This window comes from Cornus florida, unplaced genomic scaffold (assembly GCF_030987335.1).
Source record: "Cornus florida cultivar Cherokee Brave unplaced genomic scaffold, ASM3098733v1 CherokeeBrave_3.0.0_Hap2_Chr06, whole genome shotgun sequence".
NCBI lineage: Eukaryota > Viridiplantae > Streptophyta > Magnoliopsida > Cornales > Cornaceae > Cornus > Cornus florida.
The window spans coordinates 97,829,420-97,854,893 of NW_026775576.1; the positions used below are offsets into that span (position 1 = coordinate 97,829,420).

Genomic DNA, 25,474 nt, shown 5'->3' on the forward strand with positions numbered 1-25,474 from the left:
TCATAAACAATCGCCGGATAAACTTCTCCCACGACATCATCTTCTTCGGCTAGAAGACTAGCTAAGAAATAATCACCATAACTTCGTCCACGAACTCCATAAAACGATGAAATGTGGGAATCACTCCGATCTCCCACGAAAAAGAAATAGTCTCCCTCGGGAGTGCAAACTGTAACCCTTCCTCTGTAACAGTCGATCGTGGCATGAAATGAAGCCAACCAATCCATCCCGAGAATGACATCAAAGCTAGTCATCTCCAGGAGGATAAGGTCAAACACAAAGGTCCGCGCGGCTATCACAATAGAGCAATCCCGCACAACTCGGCTCAATGACACTGAAACCCCAACTGGTGTATCAACACATAACGCCCGATCCATAAAACTAACCTCTAACCCCGATGCAAGTGCAAATGATAAAGATGCACCAGAGTCAAACAAAACACGGGCCCAACAACCAAACACTGGAAATATACCTCGAAGAATTGACGGTCCAGAAGATGCATCGGTCTGTGCCAATGCAAAAACACGTCCCTGTGGTACCTGTGCCTGAGGACTGCCAACCTGAACACCTGACTGCTGCACTGACATAGTAAGAGTATCCCTCCTAACTGATCATGAACCCGGTGAAGACATAGTAGGCTGTGGTGGTGGTGGTCTGAAACCTGACTGAACTGTAGCCGATTGTAACAGCCTCTGCTGTGACCCTCTGCCACTAATGGTTCCTGCTCTCTAACTTGGACAATCACGAATCAAGTGACCCTGCTGGCCACACCCATAACAAGCCTTCGGAGCTGACGAAACTGAAGACGATCTCATCGGACAACTGGACTTGTAATGTCCGGGCTGCTGACACTGATAACAAACAACTGCACTCCTGTCAGGTCCAGCTAGCATAGGAGTGGTAGGAGCAGATCTTGTAGACTGTTGCCCCTGAAACTGAGATGGACTGCCCCTGTTCCTTTTCCAAGAAGATCCCTCTGAGGATGGCCCTGCACCCCTCTTTTGCTTCAATTGCTCTCTTCTTGCATCCTTCTCTCTATTGTCAGCCTTCAGCATCAAAGCCCTTTCCACTGCTTCAGAGTAAACCTTAATAAACTGTGCCGTGATCAACGGCCTCATTTGATCATTAAGACCCGAGACAAACTTCCGAGTCTTGTTAGCTTCATCTCTCACCAATTCTGGAGCAAAACGGGAGAGTGAGGTGAACTTGTTCTCATACTCTGCCACTGACATGTTCCCTTGAATAAGATTATGAAACTGGTCTTGTAACTCCCATCTTTTGGAAAGTGGAAAGTACTTCTCATAAAACAGTTCCTTGAACCTGTCCCAACTCATCTCTTCAATCTTGTACTGGTTAGTGATCGACTTCCACCAAACCTTGGCATCCATAGCAAACTTGTAAGTTGCTAGGATGATCTTCAAGTGATCCTCTGTCACATCCATTGAGGTCAACTGAGTTTCGACTTGATCCATATAGTTGTCGGCTACCATTGGGTCCGCACCGCCCTCAAACATAACCGGCATCAGTTGAGAAAACCCCTTAATGATCTTGAGACGCTTCTGAGCTGGAGTCTCCTCAACTCGAACTGTAAGTTGTGGTACCAACTGCGGCTGAGTAACAATAGTTGCTCTCACGGCATTTTGCAACAATCGATTCAACTCTAGTGCCACAGAACCTTCACCCACTTCTACGGGTACAGGTGTTTCAACATTCTCTCTTCTTGGGGGAACAACTCTTGGGGGAATCAAGTCCCTAAGAGGCATGTTCTCATCAACTGGCTCCACCGGATTGGAGCTAGAGCTCTCACCAACATCGCCCCTTGTTGGCCTAGGGCCAACTTCTCTAGGTTCCTCACGCCGTGATATCGTGCTATAAAACGAGAAAACGATTCAGAAACATGACACTAAGGTCCACTGTGGACGACTCAACAAGAATTAATACCGTACAACACTTAGCATGCAAGACTATGCAAGAAACATTTTAACATAAATAAGTAAGCAAGTAAGCACATAGGCAGTTAAGCATGCTCATTTAAATAAGATACCAGGTAGCAAGTAGTCAAGTAAACAATACAAACAACATCCCATGCGACTCTATGTAGGCCTCTACCCGTCGTCCTAAAGGTTTTCGAACCTTGGCTCTGATACCAAATTTGTAACGATCCCAAAACTAATGCCAAGAATTTTTAAAAAAAAAAAAAATTCGGCATAACCTCCCCTAAAATGGAGCTACCGCAACCTGTTTAAATGCATATTTAACCTGTCATGTAACTAATTTCCGAATTTACGGCAACAAAAGATAATGATACAACCTACTAATCTAGACAATGCTTCAAGCTAGGATTATCCTTCCATTTATCAACAAGTTACATATCATCAAGTTCGCATCCTATATGTCATCAAGTATCATAAGTGTATTACATGATCATGGTTCTTCAAAAGAAATTTACATCATTACACCTTTGGAATTTTACAAAAAATGAGGGATGAACAAAGGAGTAGTCTATTACAAAATAACAAGGAAAATGCTCCTCTAGTAACTTTCAAAGTTGGGGTGGATTGTCGTCCACCGGTTCTTTTCCAAGACCTGAAAAAAAAAATATAGATATAGGGGTGAGCATATAGCTTAGCAGAGACACTTAAGACACAAATCTTGTGTCCTTGTGAATTCAAGCAAAGCATAGGCCAATGGGAGATAGGGATCATACAACGTAGGGGATCAAATACAACATACCATTCAATTCCAATTATAAACAATGCAATGCAATGCAATGAAATGCAATGCATGTCAATGACACTCCCCATTTTCATTCTCAAAACCATCACTTTCAAACGTTAATACAGCCCGCCCTTTGGTAACCCCGCCGCGACACGAGAGGAGAATTGGCTAGTGTCCCTGACCCTTGGTAACCCCGCGGCGTCATTATGGGGCCCAGCTAGCTCAACCACACTAGGGCGACTCCCTAGTCCCCTCTAGGCTATATTAACCTCCGGCCCGTTGGTAAACCCGCAGCGACCGGGTTTCGCATAAAATCATTTCATCAAAAACACTTTCTTGAAATTTCCCCTTTTTGAAGTAAATCAATTCTTTCCCTTTTCCTGCCCAATGTTAATGCATGAATACCTCAATGACATACACAAATTCATCATTCCATACTTTATCCAATTTAAGCAACATGGCATAATTCGCAAGAATAATCAAGAAAGTCATAACATGCTTATACATAACAAGTTCTAGCACAATGAACATATATAATCAAGTCCTAAACATGTTTCACATAGAACCATCAACAAATATAGTCACACAACTAACATATATGCATACATATCAACAATTCTCTAGATTTTAAACAACTAATCAAATTAAACAACAATTAGAGGCAATTAACTCACTAAGGTACAAGATTTCATGAATTAAGGGCCCCTACCTCAAGATTGCACCAAAACCCTAGAAAATGGGTCCTCAAATTCGAGCTCCAAGGAAGACTCAAAACTGGAAATTGATGGTATGGATGTATAGAGCTTGACACGAGCTTCGTTTTGCCTCAAACGGAACCTAATTCCAACAAGAAATGAGTAAGAAATCTAACCTTAAAGTTGAAACCAAAAAATAAGAGAAAAATGAGCTTACGGGTTGAGAGAGAGATGCACAAAGAGAGAGAAAGGGAATCAGGAAAATGAGACCAACTTTATGGTCTTGACCCTTTTCTAAAGTGCCTTGTGGGCCCCACCATTAAATTATTTTTCTTTTACTTTTATTTTACACTACACACACACAATAAATACACAGACATCACAGGGTTTACTAAAAAATGTTACAAGACGAGTGGGACTTTTTGTACTTTGCCCCTTTTTTTATATACAATAATAATAATAATTACCCTTTCAAATACATAGTGAATAATTTGCAGATGTCTCGATAGTTCAGTGGGTCAGTGTCTCCGCTGGACTTTGGAGAGCCATGTTTCAACTCTCTACATCTACTAATCTAACTTTTAACACTTCTTGCTTTGTTAAAAAAAATATATAAATACATAGGGAATAATTTGGTCATGTATAAGCTTTTCAATTTTAGGCATGACTTTGTAGGTATATGTTTTCTTCTGCAACTCACCAGTAAACCGAAATCCCAATCCTGTTTATATGCAACTAGTGACTTTTTTGTGTGTAATTTATGTGTGAATATGACAACATCAAGAATCAAGAAAGCTGTCAAAGCCCTGTATGCGGTCCTGTCAAATTCTCTAACCTCCAAATTTGGTGGTGAGTCGGAGTCGATTAAAATGAATCTAATGTGAACATAAGATCTTAATTTATTAGAGTGTTTGGGTGAGAGTTTGTTGATGGTGATCAGGTGGGGACTGGGGAAGTTTAACAACCAAAACCTTAATTTTAATTTTTACATATACAACCTCAAGTTTCTAGATGGAAGACTTGGATCTAAATTTTTAATTTTTAATTAGGGTTATTTTTTATAATTATTTATGTGGTTTCCACCAGGGATGGAAGACTTGGACTTAAAATATGATATCGATCTCTGTTGGGGTTAATTTTTTTATATATTCGACTCTATATGTAAATGAATAATTCTAAAAATTTTCTTATAAATACCTCCAGTATTTTATTTTTTTAAAATAACATAAGATTGTTAGAGTAGATTTTTAGATTACCTATTTCTCTTTGGTTATGAAGATTTGTTATACAAATTTTATATTTCTGGAATCCTTATTTCATAACTTTTCTGTGCATATATTATTTGCAATTTTTAAGTATACGGTTTGTGAGATATGAATTTTTGAATTTCGGAAGAATTAAGATTTAAATATAAGGGTATTTTGGTACAAATAACTCTTTTACCCCCTTTAGATAGTTGAGGCGAGGGGGGTTCTTTGGTAAAAAAAAATAGGCAAGGAGAGTTTACTGAAAAATGTTACAAGTCGAGTGGGATTTTCTGAACTTTGCCCCCTTTTTTTATATAGTAATAATTACCCTTTCAAATACATAGTGAATAATTTGTAAATGTGTCGATAGTCCAGTGGGTCAGTGCCTCCGGTAGACTTTGGAGAGCCAGGTTTCGAACCTCTGCATCTACTAATTTAACTTCTAACACTTCTTACCTTGTTAAAAAAAATTATAAATACATTGGGAATAATTTGGTCATGTATAAGCTTTCCAATTTTAGGCATATGTTTTCTTCTGCAACTCACTAGTATACCGAAATCCCATTCCTGTTTATATGCAACTAGTGACTTTTTTGCGTGTAATTTATTTGTGAATATGATGACAACATCAAGAATCAAGAAAGCTGTCAAAGCCCTTTTCTTCCACCCTATGCGGTCCTGTCAAATTCTCTAACCTCCACATTTGGTGGTGAGTCGGAGTTGATTAAAATGAATCTAATGCGAACACAAGCTCTTACTTTATTAGAAAGACAGTGAAAATTGTTTGGGTGAGAGTTTGTTGATGGTGATCTGGTGGGGACTGGGGAAGTTTAACAACCAAAACCTTAATTTTAATTTTTACATATACAACCTCAAGTTTCTAGATGGAAGACTTGGATCAAAGTCGCTTAAACTAGAACATAGTTATTTACTTAATATTATTAATAATAATATTTCTATTTATATTATCACTTACATCATTGACTAAAACCACTCCTAACTGAACCTACAGGGACATGTGATGGTGTGGTTGCCTTGATTTTTTTTTTTTGTTAATTTACTTACTGTTATCCCAAGTCCATATATGTTACCACAGTTTTGCTTCTCATCAATTTGTAAGGAATTGATGAAAACTTTGGCTTTGTATTAATAAAATTGTAGTAAAAAGATAAATTTTGAGAAGAAATTTGGACAAATTTTACTTACTTCTCATGAAATTTGTCAATATCTTATATAGACCTCTTTACATTTAATAATTCTAAATTTTTACTATTTCTAGTAATTTTTTTACCATTTCGTCTATTAAATGTTTGATGTCATATTAGGTATTAGAAAGACAAAATGATCAAATAAGGAAAAATTTATTACATAAATAAGAATATGAGGGAAAATAAGTGAGACCGTGAGATTATGAAACGTAAGTGAAACTTATTTTCTTATTTTCTTTCTAGCACTCTCTGATTAACAAAAACTAAATTAAAAAGTGACTTCTTTTTATCTTAATTAATAAAATAAAATAAAGGCTAGCCCCACCTCCAATTGAGGAATAATTTTACGGTTGTGCCTAAACCATCCCTCATTTTCGTATCAATTAAATGCTTTATAAAAAACTATTATACTGCAGATTTATAGTACCTGGAATATACATAATTCTTATAAACCCAAGCCAAAAAAGCAAGAAAAAAATCCTCGTCTGAATAGAGAAATAAAAACCATAAGTTTCTAGATGGAAGACTTGGATCAAAGTCGCTTAAACAAGAACATAGTTAATTTTCTTAATATTGTTAATTATAATATTTCTATTTATATTATCACTTACATCATTGACTAAAACCATTGCTAACTGAACCTACAGGGACATGTGATGGTGTCGTTGGCTTAAATATTTTGAATTAAAATCCTCTTCGGTCCGAAAAAACGTTGAGCACATTACCAATGGCAATGACCGGATTCACATGGTCCATGTAGTCTCCATTCTCACCATAAATTTACATATTGAGAATTTTTTATTTTTTATTTTTTTGTTAATTTACTTATTATTAGTAGATAAAGAGAGTCCCTTCAAATTTTACTAGAAGTACTAATTCACTAAGCTAACGAGAGAGCTGCTTATTATTATTATTATTCAAAGTCTATATATGTTACCACAGTTTTGCATCTTTTCAATTTGTAAGGACTTTAAGAAAACTTTCGCTTTGTATTAATAAATTTGTAGTAAAAAGATTAATTTTGAGCATATATATATATAAAAAAATTTCTTCTTAGGTACGTGTATTAGACTTATAACGTACGTACCATCTAAATTAGGAGTGCGATTCAAAAACGAAATCTTAAGAACTTACTTCCTAAATCTCTGTCAATACGATTACGTCACTGAGAATTTTTTAAACAAATTTTACTTACTATTCTTGAGATTTGTTAATATTTTATATAAACATCTCTACGTTTCACAATTTTACTAATCTCTTGTAACTTTTTTTTTATCATTTAGCCCATAAAATATTTGATGTCATATTAAAAAGGCAAAATGGTTAAACAAGAATAAATTTGTTATACAAACGAGAACCTAAATGAGATTATGAAATGTAAGCATGACCTATTTTCTTATTTCTAACACTTTCAGTTTTTTCATCTTAAAAAAAAAAATAACTGTGGGGGAATAGCCCCACCTCGAATTGAGGAGTAATTTTACGGTTGTTCCAAAAACGTCCCTCATTTTCATCTCAATAATATGCTTTATAAAAAACTATTGTACTACAGACTTATAGTACCTGGAATATACATAGACTTAGAGTTGAAGATTCTTATAATGCCAAGCCAAAAAAGCAATATAAAAATCTTAGTCTGAATAGAAGAATAAAAACCATCTTTAGAATATGGTGAGAGTGTGAACAAGTTGAAATATTGTTGGGCAAATGAACAAAAATCAAAATAATTGTACTGGAAAGTGGTCCCACCACATCACCACTATAATTGAAAGGAAACTTCCAATAAGCCCACCCAAGACGTAAAAGAAAATGAAAACGTGTGGCTTGTGATGTGTGTTTGATCTAGAAGCTCTTTTAAACAGAAAGCTAGAGCCAAGACAAAATATTAAAAACAGCCTACCCTTCTAGATTAACAACTTAAACTTCTTTCTGATTATATGTATATCGATTGCTATCATCTTATATATATATAGACATGCTTGCCTACTCCTTGTTTATGCAGAGATATATTACTCTTATCTATCTTCCCCAAATCAAAACTCTGTTCAAATCAAACAGAAGAGAAATGGGTTGTTCTAGGCATGCTCTGTTTCTGATGTTGCTTCTGGTAATTGGTTTTACACTTGAGGAAGCGAGTACTGCAGAAGCCAGACCATTCTCTCTTTCATTTCAACAAGGTAAGGATAACTAATTAATCTCTCTCTCACTCTCTCTCTCTCTCTATATATATATATACGTATATATTTATAAATCTCACTATGTGTGTGTGTGTGTAGTGATTTTATTCTGATGAATGGTCTGCTAAAATGATTTACAGGACAGTCGAATATTTTTGGAACTCTTGGACTGGTTTGCAAGTGTTGTGATGGTGATGGTGATGGAGGAGAATGCACAAGTACATGGTCTGGATCTTGCTCTAAGCTCCAGTGCGAGCCTTGGAAGCTTCATTGATTTATGTGTGTGTGTGTGTGTGTGTATATATAGCTTTTAATTTTGTTGTACATACTAATTACTACATACCAATATTAAATGAAATCAATTGGGTTCCAACCCAATTTCGAGGTTTCATTTCTCTCCAATTCTCTACTAGTAGTCTGAGTGTTCTTTAAAATGGATGTCAAAAATTGAATTTTCTAGGTGTAATGCATATATTCAAACTAAAGCAACACTAGACATATTTACTTTTCTTTTTCACCCCAAGTCACAAAATTTTCATTATAAAAACAGTATATGTCAAAAAAAAAAAGAATCTGAAGTTTTTTTTTAAAAAAACTCATTTAGAATTCGTCAAATCTTATTGGTCTATTACCAAAATAAATATTACTTGTATTTGAAAGCACGAAATTAATAATATGGAATTAGAAAAAATTTTGTTCATTGATCATAATTGACAAGAAGCTTTACCGACTAAAAATAGATTACTGTGTCTAAAAGACTACATGAAAATGACAAAAATTTTCTAGGTGTAATGCATATATTCAAACTAAAGCAACACTAGACATAAATCACTTTTTTTTTTCACCACAAGTCACAAAATTTTCATTATAAAAACAGTATATGTCCAAAAAAAAATCTGAAGTCTTAAAAAAAAACTCATTTAGAATTCGTCAAATCTTATTGGTCTTTTACCAAAATAAATATTCCTTGTATTTGAAAGCACGAAATTAATATTATGAAATTAAAAAAAATTTAGTTCATTGATCATAATTGACAAGAAGCTTTACCGACTAAAAGTAGATTACAGTGTCTAAAAGATGAATTGGGTTCTTGACAAAAATGGCCAATTTATTCCGAAAAGCATCCTCTGCAGAAGACTTGATTCTCTTCATCTGGGACAAGTCGACAAAACTTTGCCAATTTTCTTTGTACTCTATCAATCATGTATTATCTAGACCCTACAAAGGTCCCCGAAGACTTGGACCCAGTCAATGAAAATGTTATTTTATACATGTAAGAATCAACACCATTCAATTAATTAACTATTTTTAAAACAAATTTCATTCATTGAGATTGGCATGATTTAATACTCTTAAAAAAAATGGGTTACCTTAAAATATTGTTGAAAATGTTACTCAGTGTTCCTCTTTACAAAAAATAGTGTGAAGAAGACTCAGAAAGACCAAACAGTTGCAGGTATTAATTTATACAAAATATTGTTGCTCTCAAAATAAGTTAAATAACTCATGTCTTGATGCTTCCCAACAATGCTTAGCTTTTTACCATATTATTAATTAATACCTCCTTTGAAGATTGATGTGCTTGAATAATTTTATTGAAAAGCGTAAAAGTAAGAAAATAATAAAATATAAATTACAGAGAGTGAAAATACGTGAGTTTCTTGCGCTGGTTTAAAAGAATTGTGAGATTTAGTACAACCACGCATAATGCCCTCAAATTTTTGATGCATTACCTGCACTACAACTTTGATACAAAAATTATTGTCTGCAAGACCACCCCACTGACCAGAGCTTTGATGTTGATGAGATATGTCATTTGTGCTGGAAATGGGAATGTCAAAAAGGGCTATGGGCCTGAAGCCCATTTTGCCCTGTAAATGCAAAAGAGCCCAACAGTCTTGGCTTACCCTTTGCCGTCTTACATGATTACATCCCAGTTACAAATAAATACCATGTTCCAGGTCTAGGGTGAGCCCTACGACGTCATTGATATGCTCAATCACAGGCATACTTGTTGGAGGAGTTGGACGTTCTACTAACTAGACTATTGGGTAATGTTTTTAACGGATTCTCTACTATAACATGTCGTACATTTTCAATGCAATTAAATCATATTTGAACACTATCACTTCTAGTGTTGAATATATCCACAGCATGGTGTAGTGCAATGCCAGGGGCGGCTCAATATAATTTGAGGCGCGAAAAAAATAAAGTGATCTTTTAATTAAATCTACTTATATATTTATGCTAGTAATATGCTCATTGTTTGTTTTGTCATGTTTAAACTTACCACTAAAAATTTTTCAATCTCTAGTTTCATCACTAGTTTATTGGCTATGTGCTTTTTAATAGACACATTCAGTAATATAAATAAAAAATTATAAACAAAATATATAATTTATGATAACAGAATATATAAGTTATAGAATAATGGAAACTGATTTTGAAAATTTTGGTCCAATGGTTTAATGATTTCACATGTCACTTGTAAAATTTTGTTCCAAAATATTATAATTCAACCGCCTAACCCGTCTAAGGGTCCAGACAGACGGTCATGTGCACCGCAAAGATCTTGACTTCAGATAATAATCAAATAGTGAATTAGTGATGGCCAAGAAGATAACCTAACTGGGCAAAGCTTAAACTTGTGGCATCAACTTTTTGGGCCATAAAAATTTTAAGTTGGGCTCCGACAAACGTGGAAAGTTCAAACTTCAAACAACTAATGCGGCCCAAGCAACATGTGAATTGCTTCTTCACGCTGTGCTTTGGAATAAATTGCAATTACACCAAACACGTCGTTAACATGATCAAACCAAGACCAAAATATTACATCATATTCAATCAAACCACCACCACCACCACCACCGACGATTGAACTTTCAACATAAAACAGTAATCCAAGTTTAGGGTTATTGTCGAATCTAGGTCATACAATCAACAATTGTTAGAGCTGAACTAGTGATTGAGTTGAACACTACTATATTATTATTGGAATTTGACTTTGTTTACTTGTTAGATTTATCAAAATCAATCCATTGATTTGCCAACTTTTGATAACCTCCTCAATAAACCTCTGCCTTATGGTTGTAAGAAGGCCACAGAATATATGCAGATATGTGGAGGAGACCCAGAAGGCAGCAGCACATAACAAGTGGGGGTTGATTAGCTGTCATTTTCTAATACGTTTTTGTCAGTTTCTTGTGGTTTTTTGCGTGGAATTTGTATGCCCATTTCTTTGACTCTACCATCTGTCTGTTTGTTTAATTCAACAGTAGAGGTGTTGCATTCTCATCCACAATATAATCTTTTTCAACCAAATTGTCCCATTTTTAGATTAGTCCATCACACACATAAATAGAATAAACAAAATGTAATGTTAGCCATTCATTTGGATAGTGTCACATGATGATCCTATTATTGTAATTTAATAGTTAATTGCCTGATATTTAGATAAGGATAACGATTCTCAATTATAAACTCTGACGGTGAACGACTCTATCCAATCAATTACAGAGATATTTGGGGTAAAATGCTAAGTGTAAATAACATTGTCAACAATAGTACTATTTTTTTTTTTTTTTTTTTTTTTTTTTTTTTTTTCAGTTAAGGTCAAGAATCGTACTGTTGCTACACTGAAGAGGATATCACTTTCATTACAATTAGGTCATACTGTCATAGAACCATCGACTCACATGATATGCAGGGCCTATATATAGGTCAGAAATGTCCTTCCATTAATGGCCCTAGTGTGTGTATTATACACACACTAGGGGCAGATCCTTTGCATTATATTGATGGAAGTACTGGGAGTAGAGTGACAGGATTGATTGAGTGAGAGAGAATGTGACCCCCCATGTGGCCAAAAACTTGACACACGTCCTAGAAGAGAACATGCGGCGACTCTCAGTGGTAAAATGATAAGTTGCCTCTCGTGTTTGTGGACCCTTAAATCGTCCCCAATTGCATGTGTCACCCCATCACCATCATTATCTCTTAATCTTCTTTCCTTACTTTTCTCTCTTACTTTCTTTGCCATCAACACATCAAAGATGCACTTGAAATTAAAGTGAAATAAAAATCCAATTAATTTTTAACAATCTCATCATCTTTCTGAAGAGGTTACAAAGTGAAGGGACACAACTTTTGGACAAACCCTAGTGAAAGATATTTATTAATGTGTTGCATATAGTATACAATATCATGATTGCATAATGACTTGTGGTGTCACTGTTTCTTTACTATTAAATAAGCCGTCCTAATTTATTAGGCTGCAACACAAAAATAGAAAAAATTGTTTATTTATCGGTGATGGTCATTTTTTTTTAAAATTTGAAAAATGATAAATAAAGGAATTAGAGAACGTGATTGAATTTATTAAAAAAACAGTTATTATTCTTATTTATCACAGTCTCATCTTGCAATTAGTGTTATCGAATCATATCAGTGATTTGTAAGAATAATCTATTCATTGATGGGTAGGTAAGTCTTGTCAATAAGAACTCAATCTGATTGCGGTGAATACATGTTACGTAGATATTTGTGAGCTTACCATGTGTAGACTCCACTTCCAAAAGGGTTATAGATTTGGATTTATTTATTTATTTATTTGGACTTATTTATTAATAAAATAGGTAATAAATATAATGAATTTTAAAAAAGGGTAGTTTAGATTGACTTCTTCGGTTTTGATGACTTGTGCAAGTAGAATTACTGATGGATTGACTAGCTTCTTTGGTTTAGATGACATGTGCAAGTAGAATTACTGAAATCACCTCACTCTTTTACCTTAACTAAATTATAAGCATTGATAGAATGGTGGAGTTTTAAACGTTAAATGATGAATGGTGAGTTTCTAGTTCTAAATTTTTTTTTTTAATTAAAATTGTAAATTTCATTATGCTTGCCCATAAACTAGTTTGCTTAGTTCACGAGAATAGTAAGAGAGTGCTCAAGACTGAAACAATCTCATTTGAGACTGACAGGAGTAGGACAACTTTAACTCTAATTTAAAAAACTTAAAAATTTATAGAAGAAAAAATATAGACAAAAACATGGCTTCGACTAAAGCCCTTAGAAGCCATCTAAATATTATAGAATTTATAGATGATTGCATCTTTAATAAAATAGAAAGTTCTCAAATATAATAATTCTATTAGAATTTATTCTTCTTTAGGGCACCTGTTTGGTTAGATGGAAATAAGTAAGAAATGAAATGAAATAGAAAGTGAAGTGAATGAAAAGAAAAGAAATTTTTTAGCATGTATTTGGTTAGTATAAAAATTTATTCAAAAAAATTGTAGAAAAATATTAGTTTGTTAATTTGAATAATATAAAAGTGAAAAGAAAGTGATTATACATACTAAAACTACCCTTATGAAGTAAAATAATGGATTATTAATTCAAATATATAATTATTTATATTCATTTCTATTATTTATATTTAGAATAAGGTTTCATAATATTTTCTTAGGTAAAACTAATTATTAGTTTAAAATAATTAATTTTAAAAATTAGAAATGATGAAGCAATATTGCTGTTTCGGATAAAAATCAAATATTTCACCATTTATATATATATATATATATATATATATATATATATATCCAAACGGGATTATGAGTGGCTAAAATTACAACATAAAACAAACCATTTAAAAAAATAAAAATTCTACTTAGAAGCAAGATATATTCTGACCAATTTTACTTAAATTATATTTGATATTCTGTACATATAACTGTATAATTTGCTTTGCTAACTTATCTCATAATAGAAATTGTTTTAAAGACTATTTACCTCAAAATAGAAGTTGTTTTGGAGAGAACTTTGACGGAAATTTTTTTGAAGGAAAATATGAAGGGAATCTAAATTTTAGATTAGGTTTCTCTTTTTATCTATCTAAACTTTTAAAAAATTTAAAAATTTCTCTTTCCTTTCTTTTCTAATTGTTTTCACCGAACCAAGCAAAACCTAGATTACTCTCTAACATAAGAAATATTATAATTTCTCTAGAATCTGTTTCTCCTTAAATTTAAAATTAGAAAAAAATTAATTAAAATTTTAAATTAAATTTCCTTCAATTGCTCCCAATTTCTTCAATTTGGGACCTTTAATGTGCATAGGAAAGGAAACTACGAGGAAGGTTCTTGGGCTTGGCCTTTTTGACAGTGTCGTAAAGTGGCTATGACAATTGATGATAAATCCTCCACTTATCCATAATTTCATCGCAGATGTGAGCCTCCTCTTCCAACATATTCCAATCAGTTCAGTTCATATTTGGAGAGAGATGGTGTTTGAGGTCCACAACGATTGTTCTTTTTTTCAATTTTATTCTGGCAAATTAAGAAAAAGTTTTTTTTTCATAAATTTATAACAGCAATATGATAAATCATAAAAATATTTGATATAAAATTTAATTTAAAGATATTAGTTGCAGAAGTTAAATACTAGTAGTAACTAAATGTACAAGAATGGTTTGCAATAACAACCCGATTGAATTTATAATTTAAGTTTTTAAGTTAGTCACAAGTGTGATATGATTCCAAACTACATACATACATGGAGAAATGAGTTGAGATTGACCAGTCTTCGACTTGACTCCGCTTAATGTGCAGTTCTAGATTTCTTAAACTCTATTATTTACCATCTAAACTGATAAGTGAGAGAAAAGAACAACACCCACTCCGATCCCCTTGGCTGCCAAAGGATAAAAAGATAAGGTTACGCCCTTAGGGCCCTCTTTCTCTCTCTAAAATACACACACACTCTCTCTCTCTCTCTCTCTTTATATTTTATACACATACAGACTCACTGTTTATATATGTATTCAAACGCGTCAAAAAAAAGGGTCAAACAGGTTTGGGATAGAGAGGGACAGGGATGGGTAGGGTAGGGTAGGGTAGGGTAGTTATGTTATTATCCGCTAGGTATACGTGGCAGTAATAGGTTGGAAGTTTGTAAACGGGGCCCACTTGGAAGTTGCTATTTTACACGTGGCATAATTCCGTACATTTAACACAGGTGGAATTCAAAAAGGAGCAAAAAAAACGGTGAGTAACGGAAACTGAAGAAACAAACAGATTTGAGAGAGAGAGAGAACGTCGGCGAGAGTATAGATTTTAGATTATGGAGAGACAGTGGGTTAATAAATATAGAGAGAGTAGGGCGGTTGAAGTGACGGCAAATGGACGGCATCCCGAGGGCCGTTCTTTTGAGGCTTATAAATCGGTGAGGCAACGGTTTTGTTTCTGATATCCTCTCTCTCATCACGTGTCTCCCTCTCTTTCTCTCTCTATAATTTTATTTTTCCCCTTTTTGTTCCTTCTTTTCTTTGTTTTCATCTGCACTTTCTGTTTGTTTCTCTCCATATCTCTCTGCCGTTACGTTGGTATCCGAGTCATCTTTGACGGTGGGTCTTGGTTATATAAACCGCTATCTCCAGGTGTTTTCATTTGTGGGTTTAGACATACAGAGATATATAGAGGGAGAGAGAGAGAGAAAATACAGAGAGAAATGGAAGGAAGAAAGGAATTAGGTTCTTCATCATCTTCCTCCTTCACTTCTGATCTTTTTGGTTCAAAGGACTCATCTGCTTCTTCATCTTCTGGGATTTTCGGCTCTATCTTTGCACCTTCGTCCCAGGTATTGCCTTTTTTTAACAATCTGTTGATTATTATTCCTCCTGAATTTTGGAATTTTCAAAAAAAAAAAAAAAATATTATATTGTTTATCAGATTTAGGGTTGTCATTTCTGATTATTCAATGGAGCTGTTGTGTTTCTGTTGATAGATTTTAGAGTTTCATTTATTGTTTTCTTCTTTTGGGCGTCTAATCTTGAAGGTCTTTTTTTAAAAATAAAAAAAAATTAAATTAAATTTGGAAACCATTTCTGGACTGGATGTGGTGAATTTTATTTTATAGTGTTTCACTTGAGGATGAGGTACACCAATTTGGGGAACAAGTAAAACCCATATGGTGCAATGAAAAGGATTTTATAAAATGACAACTGTTTTGATTTTATTTTATTGAAGTTCAATAATTAAATTTGTTACACACCCAGAAAGATTATAGAGAGATTTTTGAGTCAGTTAATAGAAGAAATGGAAGGAGAAATAAAAGTAAATATGGAGTTTCCAAGACCTTTTTTTTTTTTTTGAGATTCAAAATAATGTCTTTATCCGCGTAGCTCCCTTTCCAACGTCATGTTTGGTTAAATTTACCTTGGTTTTTTGAGTCATCAAATTCAATTTGAAAGCTCTGAATTTTGGATAAATTGGTGTAATTTCAGGTGGTGGGTAGAGAGTCCGTGCGCTCAGGGTTGGTTGAAAAGAAGCAGGACTCTGCAAGTCAGGTTTGGAATGACAAACTTGGACCTCCAGGTAAGTGAAATGATTTTAGTTGTGTTTTAATCAACCTTTTCTGACATCTGAGTATATCTTTTGTTATATAAAGACGACAAATGATATATTTACAATATGGCAGCTGATTTGCATGTTTAGGCCAAACGTACATCATGTTCTTCCACTGCTATATATTCTATTTTGCCTTGTTTGGCTGAAGATTACTCAAAAAAGTGCTCCCTCTTATTTTCCCCCCTACTTCTTAAGGAACAGTTTAGGAACTTTGTTCCCCATCTACCCCTCACCCAAACAGATGAGGCTTAAGCCACTCTAACATCCAAAATTTTCTCTGCTTTTGTGTATGTTGTTGAATTTTATATATAAAAAAAAAAATCTTTTTATCTAGTTTTTCTGCTTCAATTATTTTAGACCAACCTGACTAATTCTTGAATTCTAGGACTATTCCTATTTGAGACCAAATTCATTTTTCTAATCTATCTGGGAAAAAATAAAATTAAAACACATTATAATTTACATTTGGAAGTCATGAGTAGTTGAAGTTAAAATCAAAGAAAAAAAAAGAAGTCCCAAGTACCTACCTTGTACACGGACAAGTAACAAAAGAACAACAACAGTGGAAACGAAAAAGAGGAGAGAATCCCACCCTAATGTTAAAATCAAATTCCCAAAAACAAAACGTGAGATGAGAATGGACATTTAATAATCATTCTGAATTCTCTGATTTACTAATCTTGGAAGGGAGAAAATCTTGTATTTATCATTAAAATAAATGTCTGTGTGTGGCCCTTAATCCTAAATAATTGTGATTTGAGAAGATTTTTTGTACCCTTTATTTAGTACTTAAGAGGATTAATTACCTACATTAATCGTATATCTTAATTAGGCAGATTTAGAAGATATTACCAAAGACCTCATTTATGAAGATAGCTTAATATGTAAATGAAGGGTTACATTTCACAATTTAGACCATTGCTTCCATTACATTAATTAAACTCCGAATTTCTTAACTGGGAAGATTTAGAAGATATTACTCAAGTACCTCATTTATGAAGATATTACATTAATTCATAAGTTGCGCCTTCAATACGGTTGAATTTTATATAAAAGAATCTTTTTATCTAGTGCTAGGCTTCAATTAGTACTTTAAACTAACCTAACTAAATCTTGAATTCTAGTACTATTTTTGGTCTACTTTGTAAAGTTTAACCCTTTAATATACAGACTGAGCTATCTTAATAATTTCTACTACTCTACTTGCTCAAAAACAGTGTATATAAACATTTTCTACACCAATCAATCATAAGTTGCACCTTCAATAATGGTAACACTTTGGGGTCGAACTGCTTAATTACCTACCAGGCTACCCCTTTGAGCAGGAGAGCTCGATCTACCTTGGCCAATGACCCAGTGTTTTTAACTTATTTTCTGTTGTAGCTTAAATCCTCAACCTCTTCTTTGAGGAATGGAGCTGACACTCAAGTTAATGCTTGGAGGTTATATTATATTTTCTTACTATGGATTCTTCTAAGAGTTAATCCTGCGCTCTTTTCAGTGACAAACCGTAACAGCAGTGAAGGTGAAGGTCAAAGCACGCCAAATAGGGACATGAACTTTTATCAGGAAGAAAAAGTACAACCATGTCATCTCAGCTCGTCCATATATTATGGTGGTCAAGATATCTATTCTTACCCTAAGAGTTCCCAGAGTTCTGGGCTCACAACTGTGAGTATTGTTTATCATGCCTAATATAAATGAATACTTCATTGCACACCAATTCGAGCACACTTGACTGATCTTTTATGCAGAATAATATTCGGATGCGGAGAATGATTTTTCTGTGTCATTAGGAGGTTCCATGATTCAGTTTGAAATGTTTTGACTTATTGCACCATTTCCCATATCTATAATTAGAAAAACAAATGTTTGGCACCCAATTTAATGCACTCTTCAGAGTATTTTATGACCATGCTAACTATTTTTTGTGATCTAATCAGTTCAACAAAGAAGGGGGAGAAGATGATTCTGGCAGTGCTTCTAGAGGAAATTGGTGGAAGGGTATGAAAAGCTGTGATTGTTATAAATGTTTATGAGAAGATTTTTTAACTCTGTACTCTACTAACATTTAATTGTTATCTAAAATATTTGTTTCTGCAGGGTCTCTCTATTACTAAAAGGTTCCTTATACTCTCCTAGGTATTTTGGTTATGAAATCTATTTTCTTTTCTTTTTTATCATTCTGTGTAATGTTCCGTGTTCTTTGTTCTAAATTGATATCTTTCTTTGCAGGAAGTTATGAAGATAGGGTAACAGCTATATTCTACCTTTTTGATATGGAAAAAGAGGATAGGCGTTCGATGCAGGCAGCTAGCCGCTTGTCGTAGCTTCCTCCATAGTGAATAGTTACATGCACTCTTTTTTTCTATATAGATATTACATAGTACTAGTATATAAATGTAAAAGGATGATGAACTGGATGGTCCAGTGTAAAGGATGGTTAGTATAGGGACTTCATTTAAAATGTTAAGCTCTGCTTTTGTGGGGTTTAACTATGAATATGAAGTCACCTCAAGTATCTTTTTATGTATGGTTGAATGATGGATCTTTACTGGTTTCTAGCTGTTAATATATATGTTTTATATATTTATGTTTGCAATTTATATGAGGTCATGAAAATCTCTTCTCTATGACCATTTTCAATGGCCTGAGTAAAGCACAAACAATATATATGGAAGGAAAATGCATAAAAGATGGAGATTCAACCTATTCCATATTTGAGCTTCAGATCATTAGTTGAGTGTCTTCTATAATTAACCCACATGCAATGTCAACCACTGATAGAAAAACAGTCCAAGTCCCGAGTCCCAGTGGTTGTTAAGTTTCGGTTGTAAAAGATTAATGAAGGGCAATGGCAACACACAATTCAGACTCATATTACAATCTTTATCAAGAAAGGTATATACATAGTGCTGGTTCTTAATATTTTCCTAAAAAGTCACAGCAGTAACTACTAATACCAGTAGCTGTTTGTTTCTTTAAGTAATTCGTGCTTGGTTTCGATGATCATATTGTTCATAGCAGTCCATCAAGGGACTGTATAAGCTGCAAAACAAGCATTTGAGATTCAGGAGATGATAAAAGAAGAAAACAAAAGGAAAAGAAGAAAATGAAGGTTGGAGAAACTACTTACGTCCACACAGGATGCTTAGGGAGGTTGCAGCGCTTGGGGATGGTCATAGCAACTTCTGGCTTGATTCCAGAACTCTTGGCCGTGTCAGAAAGCGTAACAGCACAGAGGCAGCTCAGATTCTGGCCTATTTTCTTAACCTGAAGGCAGCAATTGCCTGAAACAGTGGCTTTCTCATCTTGTGCTGCCATCGCACAAGGTGCCATCTTCATGGCCTCCTCGTCTGGAGAAGCTCTCCCACATGGTCCTGCCCCATCAGCCCCTACAGTGACAACAACAACGACGACAACCAAGCTTAAAATGCAGATGACCTAATTCATTGAAGCCTTGATTTCTCTATCCCAATGCACAAATTATGCTCTCCTGGTAATCCTTTTTTTTACTGCAAAAAGGCCTAAAAAATATGGTAGTCTGACAAAGCACTAAATCCTAATGGAGCAAGCACTAAAGCAAGACATGAATTACTTATTGCAGTATCCATTTAATTAGCTCCATATATTATATTATGCCTTACACAGATGCAACAATCTCAGTGACATTTTCCACCTCAGAGTGTAGATTTCCTTACACAGATGCAACAAATCTCAGTGACATTATATGATTCCTCTACCATATAATATAATTAAGTGGCATCCTCCTGTGAAAGCCATCTTTTCTTTGTGAAAATTTATATTTCTCTTTTAAGGCAACAAATGCAAATCTCATCCATTAACAATGAAAAACCCATAACCTTTTTTGGTTTAACAAAAATCAACCTTCTATCTATTTGTAATTTTAAGCTGACTAACATAAATTAGTTATTTCATTAATAATAAAATGTAAGCTAACTAACCAGAAGTCATCCTAAAATTAATGAAATCTTGTTCCAAGTTTCATGGGATAATGTTAATAGCTTTGCCTTCACTACATCTTGTCAGTGACTACAATGGTCATGCTTTATTTAATTGATAACATCAACTGTTCGTTGAGTTACAAAAATTAAAAATCGCCGTTGCCGGGGATCGAACCCGGGTCATCCGCGTGACAGGCGGATATACTCACCACTATACTACAACGACTTGTTGACGTCTGTATCTTCAACTATTGTAACTTAACGGAAGTTCATAACGTACTTTTTGTTCTTCACCTCTGGGAGGAAATAGTCATATATATATATATATACATAAACTACTGAAGATTCAAGTCTCAGTGAGGGAAAGTGAGTAATTATAAACACACACAGATCAATAATTCTATTACACACGTATTACATACAGGGCAAGATAATAGATTGTTATATATCTTCAAATGTGAGAAAATTTGAAAAAAAAAAAAAAAGCAAAGCAAATTTTAGAAACCCATTTTTCACAAGTTGATTTATTTAAGGAGAAGAAATTAGAAATGTATAATTGATGGGAGAGAGAATATTTCTCCCATGCCCACATATTGTACCATAAGGTAAATTAGACAAAGTATACCTTTTTAACCAACTTAATTAGTAGAAAGCTTTGGGGAGACTCACATACCTTTCACTTTTCTCAATTTCGTCTTGTTTGGTGACCCAACTAAGACAATGAAACTTGTATTTCTTCTCTCAACTCTCCATTGAGGATGATATTTCCTCATTATTAAATTATTAATAGAACTTTTATCAGTTAAGAAATAGCTATGCTTTTTAAAATCAAAATTATGATTTAACAAGAAAACATTAACCGTGGAATTGACTTAAATTTGTATTCCATTCAATCAAATATACTGATTGGTGATTACAGAAACTAGATGGCTAAACTAATTATCAAAATTAAATTGGCAACTGACAATGAAGAGCTTATACAACTCAGAAAAGAGAACCTGTCTGGTGAATGAAACAATTTTGAAATGCATATCCTTTATAAAGACAATACAAATCAGTCTAAATCAACTGCTTGAAAAGTGCTATCCATGCATTTAGATAGCCTTCTATTATCTAGACCGAATTGTTCCAATTTTTCCAATAGGTCTACATATCTGTTCTTTGCTGTAGAAAAATTTGCCTCTATATATGTTGTTCACCTGTATATTTTCTAAGGATTTCACATGTCGCGTGGATTTTGTATGCAAAAGCGAATTGCAATTAGCAAAATCCTAACCTGTCCATACTCCAATAACTGCATATTTGTGCTGTCAAAAATACAAGGAGAGTTGTAAAAGTCTTATGCAAAAGGACCTGTCATATCCATGAATCAGCTTAGCATGTGGAAATTTTGTTGGGAAAACTTCTTGAACTTCCTCAACAGGAAGGGTAAAACAATTCCAAGTTTGCTAACAGGTTGCATTGCCATTTGTTTCAGTTGAAATTAAAATGCACCGCGAAAATATAAATGGACGTCATCTATAGAATCCAAGAACATATCTAATATATATTCATTACCATTCACTTTTGTGTCAGTTCAATCAGTTGATATATGAGAACTCAAATGACAAAATCTCTCACTGCCATCTAAAAACATTTCAGTACAAGAAGAATGGAGTAAATTGATAAAATTTGCAGGTAAACTTTTTACATGTATGGATAACGTACATGAAGGAGATGGCTGAAGAGGCCAATTCTCAATAAAGTGGCTCAAAGCCTCAAGGTTCATTCTTCCACAGCTAAATTTTGTTTCAGAAAGCTGCCTTCTTTTGAATTCTCAATAGATTCTACTCCAGCTTTAGATGCTGATGCTTCTCGAGTGGTGCTTGAAAATGATTCTGATCTTTCAACTCGATTGGTGCTTGAAAATAATTCTGATCTCTCAGCTTGATTGGTGTAGTCCTTCCCTTTTGTATCAATACTAAGATAATCTGTCAAAACCTTTTTCACCCCAAACCCACGATGGAGAAGCTTGTTGCTAGTGAGGGATGGCGAATTTCCTCCCTTTGCAGGGCTAACTAGCAGTGAAGGTGAAAAGCTTGGGGTGGTAAAAGCTGTTTTATATGGAGTGCTCGAGACAGGCACTGAGTATGGAATTGCAACTCTTTTATGAGCGACTGCACCAACTTGAGAGAGTGACAAGAATTGATCTGAATGCTTCGTCATGTCATCCATGTAAAGTAGATCATCAATCCGTGCAACAATATTAAAAGCCAAGCTCTCCAAGACTCTTGAGTAGCTCTCCAAAATGGATTTGCCAACATCCTACAGAAACAGAGTTATTTCAGTAGCCGGGTAGTGAATTCCAACTAGAAGGCATGCGGAGAAAATAGAAGGAAAAAAAAACATAAGAGTTCGGTGAAAATCAAGACCTTGTTGTATTGGATTTTGCTCATATCTAAGGTTGTCTGAGGCAGGCCTGGGAATCGCTGCTTCAAGCAAAGCAAAAGGCTTTCAGCTCTTTCTGCAAGCAATTCCCTCTTGTGATCTACATCAATTACCAAATCCTTGACCATTTCCCACGATGATTTTGAATTGGAGCGGTTTGTTAGTGGTTTTGAGTTGGTTCTTCGGCGCCACACATACATTGAGGACTCTACTCGGTTTGCAATCTCTAGAGCATGATGTTCAGAAGACAAATCAAGGCAGTCAAGAAGACATTCAGATGAAAACTGATCTGATGTGATATATCGATGAATAAGATCACCCAAGGAGGCTCTTCCATTCTGCAACCAAGACAAATCAATATGAATCAACAACTTAGTCTCATTGATCTCATAAAATTATGTTATTCCCTGGAACTTCTATACCTTGGGAAGAGAATCATAGTATGATTCAGGGACATCCATGTCAGCTAAAGTAATACTGTTAATAGCCATAGAAGCTTTTAGTATTTGGTTTGTGCAATCACGTTTGTGCTGCAACTGCTTTCTTGAAATGTCACTTAGACCACCAGGAGGGACTCGCGGAACTGGTAGCCACCATTTATCCTCTTGGTGTGGAAGGGGTCGTCGGAAAGATGATGATCCATCAGCATCTGGGGCTAGAATACCTTGATCGACATACCAGAATTCTGTGTTTTCAAAACTGTCCAATATTTCCTGTGGAAAGAGGCTCAAATTTAGAATGACCTCTCAAGCCTCCAGCAATAAATTTAGAAATAATTGTTATTGAACCTTACCAGAACCATGTTATCTAGTTTACGCAGAGCTGGGAGATTAACATAAAGATCCGATCGGGGTCTACAGGTCATAACCTGAATCATTGCACAAAAAGGAAATGTTTTGAAGACAAATTTCAAAGACTCATTCAAATATTTAGCCACATGACCGATAATTTCTACTCTTGGTATTGCCCGCATTTCATTTCGGATCACATACATGTTCAAGCACTCAATACTTTGAAAATATTTTACCATGCCATGGGAAAGTTGATTAGTTTGCCTTACAAAATTTAAATGTAAAATTAATTCATGATTTGAAACTAATAAACTTAAATTTCGATTTAATGAAATTTAGATTTACCTCAAGCTTGCTTCCATCTGGAAAGGTCTGCCAAGAGGGTATCAACTCAACAATGTGATCACTAACACAAAGAAGCCACTCCATCTCCCTCCGCCACATCAATTTCTTTTCAGGTGCTAGAGGTTCCAATCTCCAGAGTTGCCCAAACAGTGTAGCTAAAAATTGGGTATTGGTATATAATAACCATCAAAAGACAGGCCAATGAAGGAATTGCATACTAACCCTAGCCAAATTCTCATCAAATAAAAGAAAATTAATTAATTTCAGGCAAACAAACACACAGATATCATACCACACAGATTAGTAATTGCATTTGAGATGGCCAATGCTGTACAAACCCCATTTCCACATCCAGACATATCTTCTCCAAGCAGCAATTTAGAAAACCTTTCCTTCATCATCTCAGTCTCTATTTAAAACCCAGTTAAACAAAATAAAATTATCAGACAAATAGGTAAAAATGCATACATAGACATACACACAAACACATAAGGAGAAAGAGAGATGATACACTTAGAACCTGGCATTGATGACCCTTGTTTCTCCAACTTTCTATCATCCCGTTGGGGCTTCTCTACCTCTTCAGAAACATCAGAACTGGCACAATGTGGCACTTCAGTCTTCTGAATAGGCCAACCCATTGAAGGTGGAGAAGATGAGTCCTCAGAGCTACTATGACTCTGTTCTTCATTCACAGTTGCCTCTGATGCCAAAAAATCAGAACTTGAACTACATTCTCCAGCCTCCTCTTCAATCTCACCCACAAAATCCTCAATCTCATGCCCATTTTCACTAAACCCATCTTGTCTTTCTTCCATTTCTTCCCTTTTCTCAACTAATCCTTCCATTTTAGCCTCTATCAAACAAGGTGAAGCACAATATACAGTGTTGTTCACTACCATACCAGTGAAGTGTAACCTTCTGAAGCAATACCCATTTGATACTCTAGCTCTACTGTACAAACTTCTAAGTGATTTTAATACCCAAAAGCTTAGTAGAGAAAATGGGTTTGGGTTATTGGAGCTTTTGAGATTTACCAGTGGAAGACAAAGCTTGAGCTGTTGGTGGTTTTGTTGGTGGTGTTGTCTTTGTCCTTGGTTTGAAAGGGCACTATCCATAAGGCTTCAACCATCTCTAAATTTTTAAGAGTAGAAGTGAAAATGACAAAAATATATATTTATGCAAGAAGAGTAAAGATGTGTCATGATAACCTGAAGGCTGTTCACTCTTAGCACATGATATATGTTGTACAGAGCCAAGGGGAGCGTAGCTTTGCTTAAATCAGGCGCCTCTCTCTCTCTCTCTTAAAAAATGTCTTTTTTGTTTTGTTTTGCTTTGCTTAAACATGACCTCATAGCATAATCAATTACTACCTCCGTCCCACAGTATAGGTTCATTAATAGTAATTGAAGTTTTTAAGATGATTTGTAATTAATGCATTATTTTTTAAAAAAAATTATTAAATTATTTTTTTTAATTTAAATATATAT

The 25,474-nt window shown here is 34.5% G+C and overlaps 3 protein-coding genes, 1 long non-coding RNA gene and 1 other non-coding gene across 5 annotated transcripts; 2 read left to right on the forward strand and 3 right to left on the reverse strand.

Moving 5' to 3' along the window:
• The first annotated feature begins 7,183 nt into the window (after positions 1–7,183).
• Positions 7,184–8,447, forward strand: LOC132313204 (uncharacterized). Its single transcript, XR_009483398.1, has 2 exons — positions 7,184–8,045; positions 8,186–8,447. It is a non-coding gene; the product is annotated as an uncharacterized LOC132313204 (long non-coding RNA).
• Positions 8,448–15,156: 6,709 nt separating this feature from the next.
• Positions 15,157–19,045, forward strand: LOC132313207 (uncharacterized). Its single transcript, XM_059811888.1, has 6 exons — positions 15,157–15,686; positions 16,333–16,423; positions 17,958–18,127; positions 18,400–18,460; positions 18,560–18,598; positions 18,692–19,045. Exons 1-5 carry the CDS (start codon positions 15,558–15,560, stop codon positions 18,574–18,576), a joined length of 468 nt encoding a protein of 155 aa, XP_059667871.1. The 5' UTR covers positions 15,157–15,557; the 3' UTR covers positions 18,577–18,598; positions 18,692–19,045.
• A 392-nt stretch (positions 19,046–19,437) lies between these two features.
• On the reverse strand, positions 19,438–21,194 carry LOC132314682 (uncharacterized). The gene is made up of 3 exons (XM_059813513.1): positions 21,095–21,194; positions 19,593–19,851; positions 19,438–19,504 (listed from the first exon to the last, which is right to left on the reverse strand). Exons 1-3 carry the CDS (start codon positions 21,192–21,194, stop codon positions 19,438–19,440), a joined length of 426 nt encoding a protein of 141 aa, XP_059669496.1.
• On the reverse strand, positions 20,576–20,647 carry TRNAD-GUC (transfer RNA aspartic acid (anticodon GUC)). Its single transcript has one exon. It is a non-coding gene; the product is annotated as a tRNA-Asp (tRNA).
• An 879-nt stretch (positions 21,195–22,073) lies between the features above and the next one.
• On the reverse strand, positions 22,074–25,254 carry LOC132313205 (rop guanine nucleotide exchange factor 7-like). Its single transcript, XM_059811887.1, has 7 exons — positions 24,505–25,254; positions 24,277–24,393; positions 23,985–24,139; positions 23,642–23,716; positions 23,271–23,561; positions 22,833–23,186; positions 22,074–22,725 (listed from the first exon to the last, which is right to left on the reverse strand). Exons 1-7 carry the CDS (start codon positions 25,100–25,102, stop codon positions 22,186–22,188), a joined length of 2,130 nt encoding a protein of 709 aa, XP_059667870.1. The 5' UTR covers positions 25,103–25,254; the 3' UTR covers positions 22,074–22,185.
• Between the last annotated feature and the right edge of the window lie 220 nt (positions 25,255–25,474).

What these genes read in the sequence shown, in the direction of transcription:
- LOC132313207 (XM_059811888.1), top strand. Translation starts at nt 15,558, where the DNA reads ATGGAAGGAAGAAAGGAATTAGGTTCTTCATCATCTTCCTCCTTCACT. An exon ending in TCTTTGCACCTTCGTCCCAG is followed by an intron (nt 15,687 to 16,332) that starts GTATTGCCTTTT and finishes GTGTAATTTCAG; the next exon opens with GTGGTGGGTAGAGAGTCCGT. An exon ending in AGAGTTCTGGGCTCACAACT is followed by an intron (nt 18,128 to 18,399) that starts GTGAGTATTGTT and finishes TGATCTAATCAG; the next exon opens with TTCAACAAAGAAGGGGGAGA.
- LOC132314682 (XM_059813513.1), bottom strand. Translation starts at nt 21,194, where the DNA reads ATGAGGAAATATCATCCTCAATGGAGAGTTGAGAGAAGAAATACAAGT. An exon ending in GAAATTGAGAAAAGTGAAAG is followed by an intron (nt 19,852 to 21,094) that starts GTATGTGAGTCT and finishes TTGTCACTGTAG; the next exon opens with GGGCTGATGGGGCAGGACCA. An exon ending in CCTAAGCATCCTGTGTGGAC is followed by an intron (nt 19,505 to 19,592) that starts GTAAGTAGTTTC and finishes CTTGTTTTGCAG; the next exon opens with CTTATACAGTCCCTTGATGG.
- LOC132313205 (XM_059811887.1), bottom strand. Translation starts at nt 25,102, where the DNA reads ATGGATAGTGCCCTTTCAAACCAAGGACAAAGACAACACCACCAACAA. An exon ending in ACAAGGGTCATCAATGCCAG is followed by an intron (nt 24,394 to 24,504) that starts GTTCTAAGTGTA and finishes GGTTTTAAATAG; the next exon opens with AGACTGAGATGATGAAGGAA. An exon ending in TGCAATTACTAATCTGTGTG is followed by an intron (nt 24,140 to 24,276) that starts GTATGATATCTG and finishes CCCAATTTTTAG; the next exon opens with CTACACTGTTTGGGCAACTC.